The following is a 16476-nucleotide window of genomic DNA, read 5'->3' as shown; positions in this document are numbered from 1 at the left end:
TTTTAGTGAGGGTTCACTGATGTGAAACTAGAAAAGGGGCTTCCAACCTGGGGTCTATGGGCCCCTTGCTTAATAGTATTGGTCCATGGCAAAAAAAGGTTGGGAACCCCTGACCCAGAGGAAAGAGCTTTAAGATGGGATGGGAAACTGTAATGGTGATTTATGGGGCGGTGTTTTACATGGAGTGGTAGGTAGCAGGAACAGGCTGCCAGGGGAAGTGGTAGAAACAGATACGATACCATTGTTCAAAAGGCGTTTAGACAGACACATGAACAGGCAAGAAATTGAGGGATATAGACCACATGCATGTAGATGCACAGTTTAAGTGGGCATCATGGTCATCACAGACATCGTGAGCAGACGTGCCTGTTCCTCTGTTAGACACATCAAATGCTGGTTCCTACTAAAACTCAGCAGATCAGGCAGCATCTATGGAGAGGATAAAGAGTCAACATTTTGGGCCGAGACCATTCATCAGGACTGGAAAGGAAGGGAGAAGAAGCCCATGCTGTACTGTTAAATTTTTATGCTCCATATACTTCCCTCCCAATAAATTCTGTCTGACCTATTCAGTGATTCCAGCATTTTAACCTTTTGTTTCATATTGGTCTGGTATTTTCTTGCTTCCAATTAATGTATTTTACGTACTCATTTCTTCATAGATTTCCATTCTGGAAACACATATCCTTCATTACTATGGTGCCATGCAATCTTTTGCCTTCAGTGTCTCCTCAAAAAGACGGGGCTTTTGACAGTATTGCACTCCTTGATCCAACACTGCAGTGGCAGGGTACAAAAACAGGACAAGCAAAAGAGAGAAAGCAGAAAGAAATAATTTAAAAACTATATGAAAAACAAAAATAAAGTTGCAGCAACTATTGAATTGTTCCTTCAAAGAGTGGGCACAGGTACAATGGGCTGAATGGCCTTTGTTTTTATCATTCTATAATTTGGGGAAATAATGTATTAAATGTGGCAAACCAGAGAGAACGTGCTCTGTGACTAACGTTGTACAATATCATGGTGGTATTATAAAAATGTAATTGGATATATCTCACTCAGGCTCAAACGGATAAAATAATAATCTGTAATGCATATAAAATTAATTCAAAATACACAATTGCATAAAATTTAGAATCAGCACTTAAAATTCACCATTCTTGGCGAAGCTAAACTAATTTCAGAATAATTTACTCAGCAGAATCCCATGCATGGTTTATATGGTTTTACAGAAAGTTTCCAGCAATTTTTTTCTTGAAATACTGATCTGTTATTTCCCTGCTTCTAAATAATGTCATTTGTATACTCATCTGATTATAGATTTTCCATATTGATCTATCTTTGCCAAAGCTGCCCAAAAGCTTCAGGTTTTCAACCAGTGGGATTTTACCTCCCCAAACAGAAGACTGTTGGTGGGTTATGGTTTTATGATTCTTAAGTCTTCATTCTTGGAATTAATCTAGTCACCTCATACTGCACCCATTCTATCGCACGTATAACCACCTTTAAGTGACAAGATCAAATATCTCAGACTGCTGAACATGGAGCAAAACAAAAATAAACAGTCATAGAGCCACTCAGTGTAGAAAGCGGCCCTTTGCCCCAAATGGTTCATGTCAGCCAAGATACCATTCTAAGCTAGTCCCATTTGCCAACCTCAAAAGTTCAAAGTTCAAAGCAAATTTGGTATTGATGTACATATGTATCACCATATACAACCCTGAAATTCATTGTCTTGTGGCCATACATAGTAAATCCAAGAAACACAATAGAATCAATGAAAGATGGCACCCAACAGGACAGACAAACAACCAATGTGTAAAAGACAACAAACCGTGCAAATACAAAAGAAAATAAAATAATAATAAATAAATAAGCAATAAATATCGAGAGCATGAGATGAAGAGTCCTCTAAAGCGATAGATTGTGGAACTGTAATTGGGTGGGTGAAGTTATCCCCTCTGGTTCAAGAGCCTGATGGTTGTGCGTAATAACTCTCTGAATCTGCTGGTGCTGGTCCTGAGGCTCCTGTACCTCCTTCCAGATGTCAGCAGCAAGAACAGAGCATAGCCTGGATGGTGGAGGTCCTTGATAATGGATGCCACTTTCCTGTGATGGTGCTCCATGTAGATGTGCTCAGTGTTGGGGAGGGTTTTACCCGTGATGGTCTGGGCTATGTCCACTACTTTTTCCAAACAAGAGAAAATCTGCAGATGCTGGAAACCCAAGCAACACACACAAAATGCTGGAGGAACTGAACAGGCCAGGCAGCATCTATGGAAGAAAGCACAGTTGACATTTCAGGCCAAGACCTTCCAGCAGGACTGGAGAAAAAAAAATTAAGGAGTAGATTTAAAAGGTGAGGAGAGGGGAGAGCGAAACACAAGGTGATAAGTGAAACTGAATGGGGCCCTCCCCCACACTTCCTGCTTTCCACAGGGATCGCTCCCTATGCGACTCCCTTGTCCATTCGACCCTCCTCACTGATCTCCCTCCTGGCACAAGTGAAACAAATGCTACACCTGCCCCAATACCTTCTCACTAACTACCATTCAAGGCCTCAAACAGTCCTTCCAGGTGAGGCAACACTTCACCTATGAGTCTGTTGGGGTCATATACTGCATCTGGTGTTCCCCGTGTGGCCTCCTGTATATCGGTGAGACCCAGCATAGATTGGGAGACCATTTTGCAAGCACCTATGCTCCAACCACCAGAAAAAAGCAGGATCTGTCAGTGGCCAGCCATTTTATTTCCACTCCTAATTCCCATTCCGCTATCTCTATCCATGGCCTCCTCCACTGTTGTGATGAGGCCACACTTAGAATGGAGGAACAACACTATATATTCCACCTAGGTAGCCTCCAACCTGATGGCATGGAACATCAATTTCTCGAACATCCGGTAATGCCCCCCTCCTTCACCATTTCCATCCCCTTTTCCCTCTCTCATCTTACATCCTCGCTTGTTTATCGCCTCCCTCTGGTGCTCCTTCCCCCCCCCCCTTTTCTTTCTTCCATGGTCTTCTGTCCTCTTCTATCAGACTCCCCCTTCTCCAGCCCTGTATCTCTTTCACCAATCAACTACCCAGCTCTTTACTTCATCCCTCCCCCTTCAGGTTTCACCTATCACCTTGTGTTTCTCTCTCCCCTCTTCCCACCTTTTAAATCTACTTCTCAGCTTTTTCTCCCCCAGTCCTGCTGAAGGATCGCGGTCTGAAATGTCACCCATACTTTTCGTAGAAGCTGCCTGATCTGCTGAGTTCCTCCAGCATTTTGTGTGTGTTGCTCCACTACTTTTTGTTAGCTTTTCTGTACAAGGGCATTGGTGTTTCCATACAAACAGTACTGTGATGCAGTCAATATACTCTCCATCTCACATCTATAGTATTGCCTATCCAAACTGACTGGTGTCTGCAAGTGAGGAAATCGAGGGTCCATTGCACAAAGGTGCTTTGAGGCCAAGAACTTGAAGTTATTGATTAGTTTTGAGCAGATGGTAGTATTGACTGCCGAGTTGTAGTCGATGAAGAACACCTTGATGTATACACCTTTGCATATACCATTGCATAGACCAGAAGATATAGGAGGAGAATTGGGCCACTGGCCCATTGAGTCTGCTCTGCTATTTCATCATGGCTGATCCATTTGTCCTGTCAGCCCCAATCTCCTGCCCTCTCCCTGTGTCCCTTCATGCCCTGACCAATCAAGAATCTATCAACCTCTGGCTTAAATATACATATAGACTTGGCCTCCACAGCTGCCTGTGGCAAAGAATTCCATAGATTCACCACACTCTGACTAAAGAAATCCCTCCTCATCTCCATTCTAAAAGGACACTCCTCTACTCTGAGGTTGTGACCTCTGGTTTTAGACAATCCCACCATAGGAGACATCCTCTCCACAACCACTGAGTCAGGTGCTGAACCATTGAGATCTTCTTTTGGTATCCTCTTTAATATTATTGGCTAGCTTACTTTTGTATTCCATCTTTACCTTCTTAATGAACATTTTTTTTTTGTTGGTTTTTAAAAGTTTCCCAACCCTCTAATTTCCTTCTAATTTTTGCTCTATTATATCCCCTCTCTTTGGCTTTTATATTAGCTTTGACTTCTCTTGTTAACTACGGTATCCTTTAGAATCCTTCTTCATCTTTGGGATGTATATATCCTGTGACTTCCAAATTGCTTCCAGAAATTCCAGCCACTACTGCTCTGCCGTCATCCCTGCCAGTGTTCTTTACAGATCAATTCTAGCCAACTCCTCTCTCACGCCTCTGTAATTCCCTTTACTCCATTGTAATTTGATACATCTGACTTTAACTTCTCCTTCTCAAATTGCAGGGTGAATTTAATCATATCACAATCACTTTACCTAAGGATTCTTGTCCCTTAAGCTCTCTGATCAATTCTGGTTCATTGCACATCACCCAATCCAGAATAGCTGATCCTCTCGTGGGCTCAACCATGAGCTGCTCTAAAAAAAAACATCTCATAGGCATTCTAGAAAATTCCCCTCTTGGAATCCAACACCAAACTGATTTTCCCAATCTACCTGCAGGAGAATTGTATAGAAGATCCTATATCTCATAATTTTTGAATTTTTTTTTAATTATCACCAATTTGGACACACTCTCATAAAGGTTTGCCACCCCACTATAACACAGTCCCTCAAGTCATGGTGATATCTTTGCAAATCTTTTCTGCACTCTTTCCAGTTTAATAGCATCTTTCTTATAAATCTCCTCCTCTTCATGGACACCCCGCTCTGGTCTTCTGCCTGCTCTGGATCTCTTTATTGCTAATTGCCGACGGGACATCAACTGTCTTGACTTCACCACACCCTGTTCCAATTCCAACCTCACTCCTTCCGAACGCTCTGCTCTCCGCTCCCTCCGCACCAATCTCAACCTCACTATAAAACCTGCTGATAAGGGGGGAGCTGTTGTTGTCTGGCATACTGACCTCTACTTGGCCGAGGCACAGTGACAACTCTCTGATAACACTCTCTTACTTACCCCTTGATCATGACCCCACTAAGGAGCACCAGGCCATTGTCTCCTATACCATCACCAACCTTATCAGCTCTGGGGATCTCCCATCCACTGCCACCAACCTCATAGTTCCCACACCCCGCACTTCCCGTTTCTACCTCCTACCCAAGATCCACAAACCTGCCTGTCCAGGTAGACCTATTCTTAGCTTGCTCCTGTCCCACTGAACTCATTTCTGCATACCTTGACACTGTCTTATCACCCCTTGTTCATTCTCTTCCCACCTATGTTCATGACACTTCTCATGCTTTGAATTTTTCAATGATTTCAAGTTCCCTGGCCCCCACCGTCTTATTTTCACCATGGACGTCCAGTCCCCATATACCGCCATCCCCCACTGAGATGGTCTCGAAGCTCTTCGCTTTTTTTTGGATTCCAGACCTAACCAATTCCCCTCTACCACCACTCTCCTCCGTCTAGCGGAATTAGTTCTTACTCTCAATAATTTCTCCTTTGGCTCCTCCCACTTCCACCAAACCAAGAGTGTAGCCATGGGCACCCGTATGGGTCCCAGTTATGCCTGCATTTTTGTTGGCTTTGTGGAACTGTCCATGTTCCAAGTCTATACCGATATCCATCCCCCTCTTTTCCTTCGCTACATTGACGACTGCATTGGCGCTGCCTCTTGCATGCATGCTGAGCTCGTCGACTTCATTAATTTTGCCTCCAACTTTCACCCTGCCCTCAAATTTACCTGGTCCATTTCCGACACCTCCCTCCCCTTTCTTGATCTTTCTGTCTCCATCTCTGGAGATGGCCTATCTACTGATATCTACTATAAGCCTACAGACTCTCACAGCTACCTGGACTATTCCTCTTCCCACCCTGTCTCTTGCAAAAAAGCTATCCCCTTCTCACAATTCCTCCGTCTCCGCCGCATCTGCTCTCAAGATGAGGCTTTTCATTCCAGGACAAGGGAGATGTCTTCCTTTTTTAAACAAAGGGGCTTCCCTTCGTCCACCATCAACTCTGCCCTCAAACGCATCTCTCCCATTTCCCGCACATCTGCCCTCACCCCATCCACCCGCCACCCCACTCGGGATAGGGTTCTCCTTGTCCTTACCTACCACCCCATCAGCCTCCAGGTCCAACGTATAATTCTCCGTAACTTCCGCCACCTCCAACGGGATCCCACTACCAAACACATTTTTACCTCTCCCCCTTTCTGCTTTTCGCAGGGATCGCTCCCTACGCGACTCCCTTGTCCACTCGTCCCCCCCATCCCTTCCCACCGATCTCCCTCCTGGCACTTATCCTTGTAAACAGAACAAGTGCTACACCTGCCCTTACACTTCCTCCCTCACTACCATTCAGGGCCCCAGACAGCCCTTCCAGGTGAGGCGACACTTCACCTGTGAGTCGGCTGGTGTGGTATACTGCATCCAGTGCTCCTGGTGTGGCCTTTTATATATTGGTGAGACCCGATGCAGACTGGGAGACCGTTTCGCTGAACACCTACGCTCGGTCCGCCAGAAAAAGCAGGATCTCCCAGTGGCCACACATTTTAATTCCACGTCCCATTCCCATTCTGATATGTCTATCCATGGCCTCCTCTACTGTCAAAATGAATCCAAACTCAGGTTGGAGGAACAACACCTTATATACCGGCTGGGTAGCCTCCAACCTGATGGCATGAACATTGACTTCTCTAACTTCCGTTAATGCCCCTCCTCCCCTTCTTACCCCATCCCTGACATATTTAGTTGTTTGCCTGTTTTCCATCTCTCTCTGGTGCTCCCCCCACCCCCTTTCTTTCTCCTGAGGCCTCCCGTCCCATGATCCTTTCCCTTCTCCAGCTCTGTATCACTTTCGCCAATCACCTTTTCAGCTCTTAGCTTCACCCCACCCCCTCCGGTCTTCTCCTATCATTTCGCATTTCCCCCCTCCCCCCACTACTTTCAAATCTCTTACTATCTTTCCTTTCAGTTAGTCCTGACGAAGGGTCTCGGCCCGAAACATCGACAGCGCTTCTCCCTATAGATGCTGCCTGGCCTGCTGTGTTCCACCAGCATTTTGTGTGTGTTGTTTGAAATTCCAGCCCCTGCAGATTTCCTCGTGTTTGTTGTTTCTTATAAATCTATTTATTTTCCACAAAAGAAACATTAGCTATCCTTAGCATGGTACTATCTGGTGGTCCTGCTCTGATAGCATGAATATTCTAATCAAAGAGTTAAAAGCATGATTCTGTTTCTCTCCACAGGTCCTGCCTGTGGAGAAATCTAGTATCCTCCAGATTTGTTATGGTTTTACAGCTGTTGCCTCATATAATCTTCCAATTACAGTCAAACTCCAATTATGTGAAGATCCCCATGGTTCAGCACCTGACTCACCAGCATGTATTTGCTGAACTATTTTCCATTCGCAAAGACCCCAGTTCCTGCACTGTTTCCCTGCTGACTGGCACCCTGGATTCCACACACAATTCCCACTCAACGGAGCCCTGGTCCTAGTGTTCCCTGTAAACTTAACTAGTTCAGCCGAAAACTTATTATACTATGTAACACCCAATAAAAGTCAATTATTTAATTAAGCTCATTAAGGTGTTGTGGTTTTGGTGTACATAAGGATATTGGGAAGAATGGGGAGTTAATTAAATCAATTATGCTGGGGTATTAAGAGAAATAACATTCAATATTCTGGAAAATCTGCTAGTCTGGTGCAATCAAAGTCCCAAACATTCCAGATAATTGGAATTTGACTGGTGTACAGATCTATTGACATGGCAATACCTTCAAATTCATCCACCTTTTTCATGACAATATGACCGGCTAAGTCCTCACAATTGGTGACACCTCAGAAAAATTCAATATTTCAAATGGAGTGAATCAAGGGTGTGTGCTGCTCAACCTGTTCTTCACATATGTGCTGAACCATGCAATCGAAGACCTCGAATGTGGTGCCTACCTGAAGTACAGACTTGATGGATCACCGTTCAATCTGCACTATGAGCACCAGAACAAAGATCGTCAAGAAACTCATCCTTGAAGCCCTCTACGTTGACGACTGTGCTCTGATGGCTCATATTGAGTCCACCCTTCAGCTAATTGTCAGTAAATCTGCCACAGCCTCGTGTCTCGTTGGTCTAACCATCAGCCTAAACAAGACAGAAGTCCTGTTTCAACCTGGTCCTGGATCAGCTGCTACCACCCCTCTCTATCACAATCAAGACTGAGAACAGTGGATGAATTCAAGTAGCTCGGCAGTGCTCAGGGAAATCAGCACCAGGCTCTGCAAGGCCAGCCAGAGCCTTGGGCAACTGCGATCACATGTTTTGAACCAGCACAACATCTGGCTGTGCACAAAGCTAAAGGTGTATGAAGCTGTTGTCCTCAGCTGTCTCCTGTGTGGATGCGAAACCTGGACATGTACAGAAGACAGCTCAAAAAGTTACAGGAATTCCATATGCATAGTCCGAGGTCAGTCCTTGTTATCCGTTGGCAGGACTGAGTCACAAACCTAGAGGTCCTCAACAGCGCGAGGACCACAAGTGTTGAGGGTAAGATTGTAAAAGCACAGCCTCAGTGGACGGGGCATGTCATACACATGCAGGATTCCTGGATCCCCAGGCAGCTACCATATGGTGAGCTTTTGCTGGACTAGAGGTATCAAGCAAGCCTTGTGAAATGTTCAAGGACTGCGTGAAAACTAACATTGCAAACGCCGTGTTTGTACCAAAATGGCTGGAACAGAATGCGCAAAACCAGCGTGGCTGCTGAGCCTTGGTTAGAACCACTGACAACTAACTGGAGGAGAGACGCCGAGCAGTACTAATCCCTGCTTGACAAAGAAGGAAGGTCTCTACTTCTGAGACCTTGCTGAGTTCTCATGTCCTTATTGTGGACTTCTATGTCACTCACAACTTGGTCTAGGCAGCCATCTACGGACATCCAACAGAACTGCACAAATCTAACTGTCATCATTGGATACAACTAACAACCATCTTCAAATTTACAGAGCCAAGATGGTAATTAGGGAACGTAACTGAAAACCTGGTCAAAGAGTAGATGTCCAAGGTGCATCTTAAAGGAGAAGAGAGAAATTAAGTGTGGGGATGGTAGTCCAGAGTTTGAGGTCTTGCCAGCTGAAGGTACTGCTGTAGGGTAACGTAACTGGGAGAAATGGACATAATTCACAACTACCGACACTGAGTCAGATTTTCGCTTTAAGAGGCTGGTCTGACGAGATAATGTTATTATGTAAAAGGTTTTTAGCACGCTATTGTTGTGTAGGTTTTGAAGTTCAATAAAATGTTTTATGGTTTTCATTACACATAAAACGCCTCACTTCGTTCTATTTGCGAAAACCTACATTGCCAAAAATTACAGAGTACTTGAATTCCAGGATGGCCAAGAAGCTGGAATTAGTGGAGCACAGAAATCATGAAGATAGCAAGGATAAGATCAAAATCATGGATCGACAGCGCTTTCCTGAAAATACAATTATTGTGCAAGTAAGTTTATTTGGATGCTGTCAATTGTGACAATTGAAACAATCCACATCAAATGATCCAGAGATGGAAGTTTAAATGTCCCTAACAAAACTATGCTACTTAATAAAGTTAACTAAAGTTAGCATTATTAACAACAATCATGATTCAATGAATTGCTCGTAAAACCCATCTGGTTAACTAATGTCTATGCACAGAAGGAGGAAATTGACCTTCATCGACACAACAACAACGTGGCTGCTTTTCAGTGTTCATTGAAATGACCTGGCGACTCACTCAGTTCAAGAACAATCAAGGATGAGCAATAAATGCTGGCCTTGTCGGTTATGTTGACACCCCAGAAATAAAAAGACAGCCACTCTGTTTCAAATCACCTGCAGTTCACAAGCAACACCAACATAGCAGCTCAGCACTTATCAATTAATGTAATTGGAAGCTGCCATTCCTAGGTAAATTGTAGAGAAAACAAACAAAATTACATTTATTCATTTTATCAGACTCGGGAATACCATCACACTCAGATGTAGAAGGATTCTTCATTGCTGTTTCCATAACAGTTTTGTTTTACCAGTCAGTGTTGTTTAGCCCTGAGATGAACCCCCAAACCTGGAAGACCAGTGGACTTAGTCTGTCATCTACCCTTTGACCTTTTTGGCATGGGTCAGCCTACCAAGAGCCAAAGCATAAAGTCCTCAAAGCACAGAAGCCTCCAAATCCTATAACAACATTTTGGTTCTCTTGGAAGCATTCACAAGTAGGCAGTGAGAAAGTCAAGAGCAGGCACTTAGAAACTCATCCCCTGCTACACAAGCATGTCAGGGTATTACCTGCTGACTCAAAAACCATTCCCCTGAACTGGATTTCAGAGGCAGATCTCGACATGGTGCTATGACAACAGAGTGCATTTAGTGTTACTGACTGGGGCTCAATTTATTCCCCTGTAACTCCATAAAAAACAATATGATTTTACAGAGCTTTATTGGTCTAGTCAATTCTTCTTCAGCAGTGTTCACCTCACTGCAGTGGGCTGCTCTACCCATCAATCTGATGGGACTCAGGCGCGCTCATACACTGACGTTAAGGAGTGTGCAGTTCCAACTGCTCAATTGACAAAATAATCAATCCAAGTTGAGTGCTGATAGACACATGAGCATGTACAACTCCACGAGAGGCCGGGCAGACTGAATTCCTTCAAACAAACAACTCACCTTATTCAGCAGAACATAATAACAAAGCCCAAATTTCCTATTCTACTAATCAAAGAGAGCATGTACTTTCATGTTTTACTACAAAGGAGGCAACTTGACCCTTCAAGTCCTTGCCAGTTCTCAGAATATTTGCATCAGTCACAGCCCCCTGCTTAGTTCCCAATAACATTCACTCAACTACCCTAATTCTCCTGACACCTACCTATTCTACGTGTAAAATGCAGCAGCCACTTATCCTCCCAACATGTCCTCTGGATGTGAAAGGAAATCAAAGCAGACAGGAAAAACACAGTCACAGGGAAAACCTGAAAACGCCACAAAAAAAAGTACCTGAGATCAGGATCAAACCCAGGTTGCGGGAGGCTCCCAGACCTGAAATGCCAACTGTTTCTCTCTTTGTGGGCGCTACCTGACCTACTGGGTGTTTCCAGCGTTTGGTTTCTCGTCTGGATTCCGGTTTATTGGGCTGCATCGAGACCAGTACATTTTGGACCAATTATGCGGCTGCCCCAGTTTAAGCTTCATGGAAATAGTTAAAAAGGTTTAAAAAGGGAAAACTACTGTTTAACTGAACACAAAAATACAACTGCAGATGCTGTGGATCAAAGAGTACGTACACGACACTGGAAGAACTCAGCAGGTCAGGCAGCATCCGTGAGAAAAGAGTAGCCAACGTTTCGGGCCGAGACCCTTCATCAGGAATGGGGGGGGAAGAGAGGGCCGAAGCACAGTAATAGAGATAGGGGAGGGGGAAGGGCTAGAGGCGCTAGGTGGAGAACCAATCAGAGGAAGGATAAGGGGGGAGGGGATAAGCATGAAAGAACTGTAGAGGTAAAGGAGCAGAAAGTTGAAAGGGGAGAGAGGCAGAGAGGGACCTAGGATAGGGGAAGGGGGAGGGGGAGGGAATTACCGGAAATTGGAGAATTCAATGTTCATACCACCAGGCTGGAGGCTACCCGGACGGTAGATGAGGTGTTGCTCCTCCAACCTGAGTTTGGCCTCATCATGGCAGTAGAGGAGGCCATGTATGGACATATCTAGATGGGAATGAGAGGCAGAGTTGAAGTGGGTAGCAACCAGGAGGTCCTGTCTATTGTGACGGACGGAGCAGAGGTGCTCGACGAAGCGGTCCCCCAGTCTGCGTCGGGTCTCGCCGGTGTAGAGGAGGCCGCACCGAGAGCACCGGATGCAATAGACAACTCCAGCAGACTCGCAGGTGATGTGTTGCCTCACCTGGAAGGACTGTCTGGGGCCTGGAATGGTGGTAAGGGGGGAGGTGTGGGGACAGGTGTAGCATTTGCGCTTACAAGGATAAGTGTCGGGTGGGAGTTCTGTGGGGAGGGACGTGTGGACCAGGCAGTCGCAGAGGGAACGATCCCTGCGAAAAGCTGAGAGGAGTAGAGAGGGAAAGATGTGCTGGGTGGTGGGGTCCTGTTGAAGGTGGCGGAAGTTGCGGAAACTCAGTTACTCAGTTACTGTTTAACTGAGTAACAAATTCTTGCAGAAGCGGCTATCTCAAACCCCTTTTCTCCACTAACACATATCCTCTGATCCCCTTAAACGTCCAAAAACCCATGAATCTCTGTCTTGAACGTGCAGGATACCACTAACAAAGGATGAATTTCCCTCAAAGTAAACACTTGAACGTTGCTTACCATGGCAATGCTTTGATTGAAACTTAGTTCAACGTCATAGAAGTTGCCGTCATGGTGGACAGGTAGAGTTGCCTGTGCCCAGTGCCGGTCCTTCGAATTAGACCAGTGCAGAGGAGAGCCTCCGAGCCGGCTGTGCAGGCAAACTCTGAGGATGTACCGTCCTTTAGGCAGTTTGTCCTTCACACCTCGTAGGCACTTCAGACGGATCTGCACTGGCTGAGGAGTCCCAGACCACTCGACCTAAATATAACACTTTGCATAAGTACACTAGCACAGAACAGTGTTCAGAAATCCATAACACTTTCATCTGAAATCCTTCTCACTATCATTCTCAGAGGATTGGAGAATTTTAGGTACGAGGAAGGATTCGATAGACCGGTAGATAAAAGGGAAATAGAATTAGTACAGGTACATACAATGATTGTCTTGGATATGGTGGCCCTACTTCTGTACGTAAAACTCAGTGCTTCAGGGTTAATTTCCTCAGAAGAGGAAGCTTTGACACATAAATTTGTGATTGTCTTAGAGTGGAGAGGAATAATCCATTTCTCTTAGAGTAAAGGTAGACAACTAGAAGGTACAGGAGTCCCCCATTTTTCGAACGTTCATTTTACGTTCGCTGTTACGAAAGACCTACATTAGTTACCTGTTTTCGCTAACAGAAGGTGTTTTCACTGTTACGAAAAAAGGCAATGCACGCGCCGAGCAGCCAAGTTCCTCCCCCGGAACTGCATTCTAGCCAGCATTACTTAAACACGTGCCTGTGAGCATCTGTGCTTTATGTCAATTTATTTTGTGCATCCGTTAGCAAGATGAGTTCTAAGGTATCGGAAAAGCCTAGAAGAGCGCATAAGGGTGTTACATTTAGCGTAAAACTAGACAAAATAAAGCGTTTCGATTGTGGTGAACAAAGTAAGGATATAGTGAGTTTGGCTAAGGGTTTGTGGAAGTTGACGAAGATGATGTTGAAGAGGTTTTGGCATCCCGTGACCAAGAACTGACAGATGAAGAGCTGATGAAGAGGAAAGGATAACAATTGAAGCTGAACGCAGAAGCGAACGGCCCGAAAGTGAAGACGTCCGGGAACTGAACGTGAAGCAATTGCGTGAGATTTTCGCTGCGATTGACAATGCTGCAATGATTGCAGAAAAGTATGACTTCAATTTTGAAAGGGTACGTAGGTTTAGGGCATATTTGCAGGGTGGTTTGAGTGCTTACAAAGAACTGTATGATAGAAAAATGCGCGAGGCTAAGCAGTCAAGCATACTGTCGTTTTTCAAGCCTTCCACATCAGCCACAGCAGACGACAAACCTCGACCTTCGACATCGAGGCAAGCAGATACAGAAGGTGACCTGCCTGCCCTGATGGAAACAGACGACGATGAGATGACACACCAGTCTCCTCTACCTCCCACCATCCCAACCTCCGACGACTTAGCCTAACACACCATCAGCAGTGTGCTCACTGTCTTCCCGATTACGGTAAGTGAAACTACACTGGACGTACATTATTTCTACTTTACATAGGCTGTGTACTTTTATGTGTTGTTTGGTAGCTTCATAGCTTAAAGGTTACTGGAAAGAGTGTTTCTGCCAGGAGTGCTTGCGCCGAGTGTTTTTGCTACGAGTGCTGCCGAGAGCGCCTGCGTGAAATTTTCGCTGCGGTGGACAGTGCTACAATAATTGCAGAAAAGTATTTCTACTTTATATAGGCTGTGGATTTATCAGATCATTCCTGCTTTTACTATACGTTACTGTAATTTTAGGTTTATGTGTTATTTGGCATGATTTGGTAGGTTATTTTTTGGGTCTGCAAACTCTCACAAATTTTTCCCATATAAATAAATGGTAATTGCCTCTTCACTTTATGACATTCCGGCTTACGAACCATTTCAAAGGAACGCTCTACCTTCGAATAGCGGGGGAAACCTGTACATGTTGTGAAAGTGATTGTGCAAAGAGAAGAGTTGGGAAATCTTTTTACCCAGAATGCACCTCCCCATCTCTGGGGCCAAGAAGGAAGAGGGATATAAATCATTAAAGTAGCTTCAAATGTTTGGGTTCAAATCTCAGCTCTGGGAAAATCTTTCAGCTGACAACCAAATCTTTGATGCTGAGAGACTCTATGATGTACCCAAAAAAAAAAACCTGCTTTTGGTTTTACCAGTATTTTTTTCAAGGCGATATTCTTATGCCAAGATGGCAGAATCCAGATGGAAATCTGATCTGGGTCAGTACGCGATCTTGAGCCCTGCCTGCATGGTGTTTGCATATTCTCCCTGTGGCTGCATGAATTGGTCATTGCTAATTGATTTATTATTGTCACATTTACCAAGACACAGAGAAAAACTTTGTTCTGCATGCCATCTATCCACAAAATAAGTACATTGAGGTAGTACAAAAGAAAAGCAATAACATGCAGAATATAGTTATAAAGGAAGTACAGTGCAAGTACACAATAAGGAGTAAGGGTTATGGAGAGGTAGATTGCGAGGTCAAGAGATCAAAATATCACTCCATTCTTTAAAAAGGCAAAAGACAGCAAACTATAGGCCAGTTAATCTGTTTTCTGGAAGATGTTGGAGTCCATTATTAAGGATGAGGTTTCAGGGTGCTTGGAAGTACATGATAAAATAGGCCGAAGTCAGCATGGATTCCCTAAGGGGATATCTTGCCAGACAGATCTGTTGGAATTCTTTGAGGAAATATCTGGCAGAATGAACAAAGGAGAGTCAGTGAATGTTGTTTACTTGGATTTTCAGAAGGCCTTTAGCAAGGTGCTGCACATGAGGCTGCTGAACAAAATTAGAGCACATGGTATTACAGGAGAAATACCAGCATGGGTAGAAGACTGGCTGAATGGCAGGACACAAAGAGTGGGAACAATGGCCTCTTCTGCTTGGCTGCCAGTGACTAATGGTGTTCTGCAGGGGGCGATGCCGGAAACACTTCTTTTCCCGCTACGTCAATAATTTGGATGACATGACTTGTGATATTGTGGCCACATTTGTGTATGATACAAAGATAAGCGGAGGAGCCAGTAGTGCTACGGAAGCAGGGAGTCCATAGAAGAAACTCAGAATGGGTAAAAAAGTGACAGATGCGATATAGTAGTGGGAAGTACTGTACATGGTGGTGCATTTTGGTAGAAGGAATAAAAGAGTAGCCAATTTTCTAAGCAGGGAGAAAATTCAGAATTCAGAGGTCCAAAGGGACTTGGGAGTCCTCGTGCAGGATTCCCTTGAGGTTAATTTGCAGGTTGAGTTGGTGGTAAGAAAGGCAGATATAATGTTAGCTTTCATTTCACAGACTAGAATATAAAATTAACAATGTAATGCTGAGGCCTTGTAAGGCATTAGTCAGACCGCACTTGGAGTATTGTGAGCAGTTCTGAGATCATGAGCCCCTTACCTGAGAAAGGATATGCTAGCACTGGAGTGGGTCCAGAGGAGGTTCACAAGAATAGTCCCAGGAATGAAAGGGTTAACATATGAGGCCACTGATGGTTCTGGGCTTGTACACACTGAAGTTTAGAAGAATGGTGGAGCTGGGGGTGAAATCTTATTGAAAACTATCAAACATTGAAAGGGCTAGACAGAGTGGACATGACAAGGAAGTTTCCTATTGTGGGTAGTCTAGGACCAGAGGACAATACAGGGACATCCTTTTAGAACAGAGATGAGGAGGAATTTCTTTAGCCAGAGGATGGTGAATCTGTGGAAATCATTGCCACAGACTGCTGTCATTGGGTATATTTCAGGCAGGGTTGATAGGTTCTTGAACAGTAAAGATATCAAAGGTTACAGGGAATAGGCAAAAAAATGGGGTTGAGAAGGGTAATAAATTAGCCATGGTGGAATGGCAGAGCAGACCCAATGGCTGAATGGCCTAACTCTACTGCTATGTTTTATGGTCTTATGATCTGTTCAATAGCCTTCGAACAGTGAGATAGAAACGGTCCTTAAGCTTGATGTGCTTTCAAGATTGTGTACCTTCTGCCCAATTGGTAGAGGGAGAAGAGAGAATGCACAGTGTGGGAGGGGTCGGCTGCTTTTCCAAGGCAGTGGGAAGTGCATATAGAATCCATGGAGGGGGATACTGGCTTGCGTAACAGACT

At 44.5% G+C, this 16476-nt stretch overlaps 1 protein-coding gene across 1 annotated transcript in view; it reads right to left on the bottom strand.

The window, feature by feature from the left end:
* The window catches only part of LOC140713579 (uncharacterized), a 154922-nt gene that overhangs the window by 29948 nt on the left and 108498 nt on the right, over positions 1-16476 (bottom strand). Inside the window, exon 11 of the mRNA XM_073024262.1 lies at positions 12360-12599. Within this exon, the coding sequence (XP_072880363.1) occupies positions 12360-12599 (240 nt within the window). The remainder of the gene's footprint in view (positions 1-12359; positions 12600-16476) is intronic.

The sequence above is a fragment of the Hemitrygon akajei genome, chromosome 1, assembly GCF_048418815.1.
Source record: "Hemitrygon akajei chromosome 1, sHemAka1.3, whole genome shotgun sequence".
In the NCBI taxonomy this organism is placed as follows: domain Eukaryota; kingdom Metazoa; phylum Chordata; class Chondrichthyes; order Myliobatiformes; family Dasyatidae; genus Hemitrygon; species Hemitrygon akajei.
The sequence above is the reverse complement of the archived record's forward strand: the minus strand, read 5'-3'. Positions and strand labels throughout refer to the sequence as shown.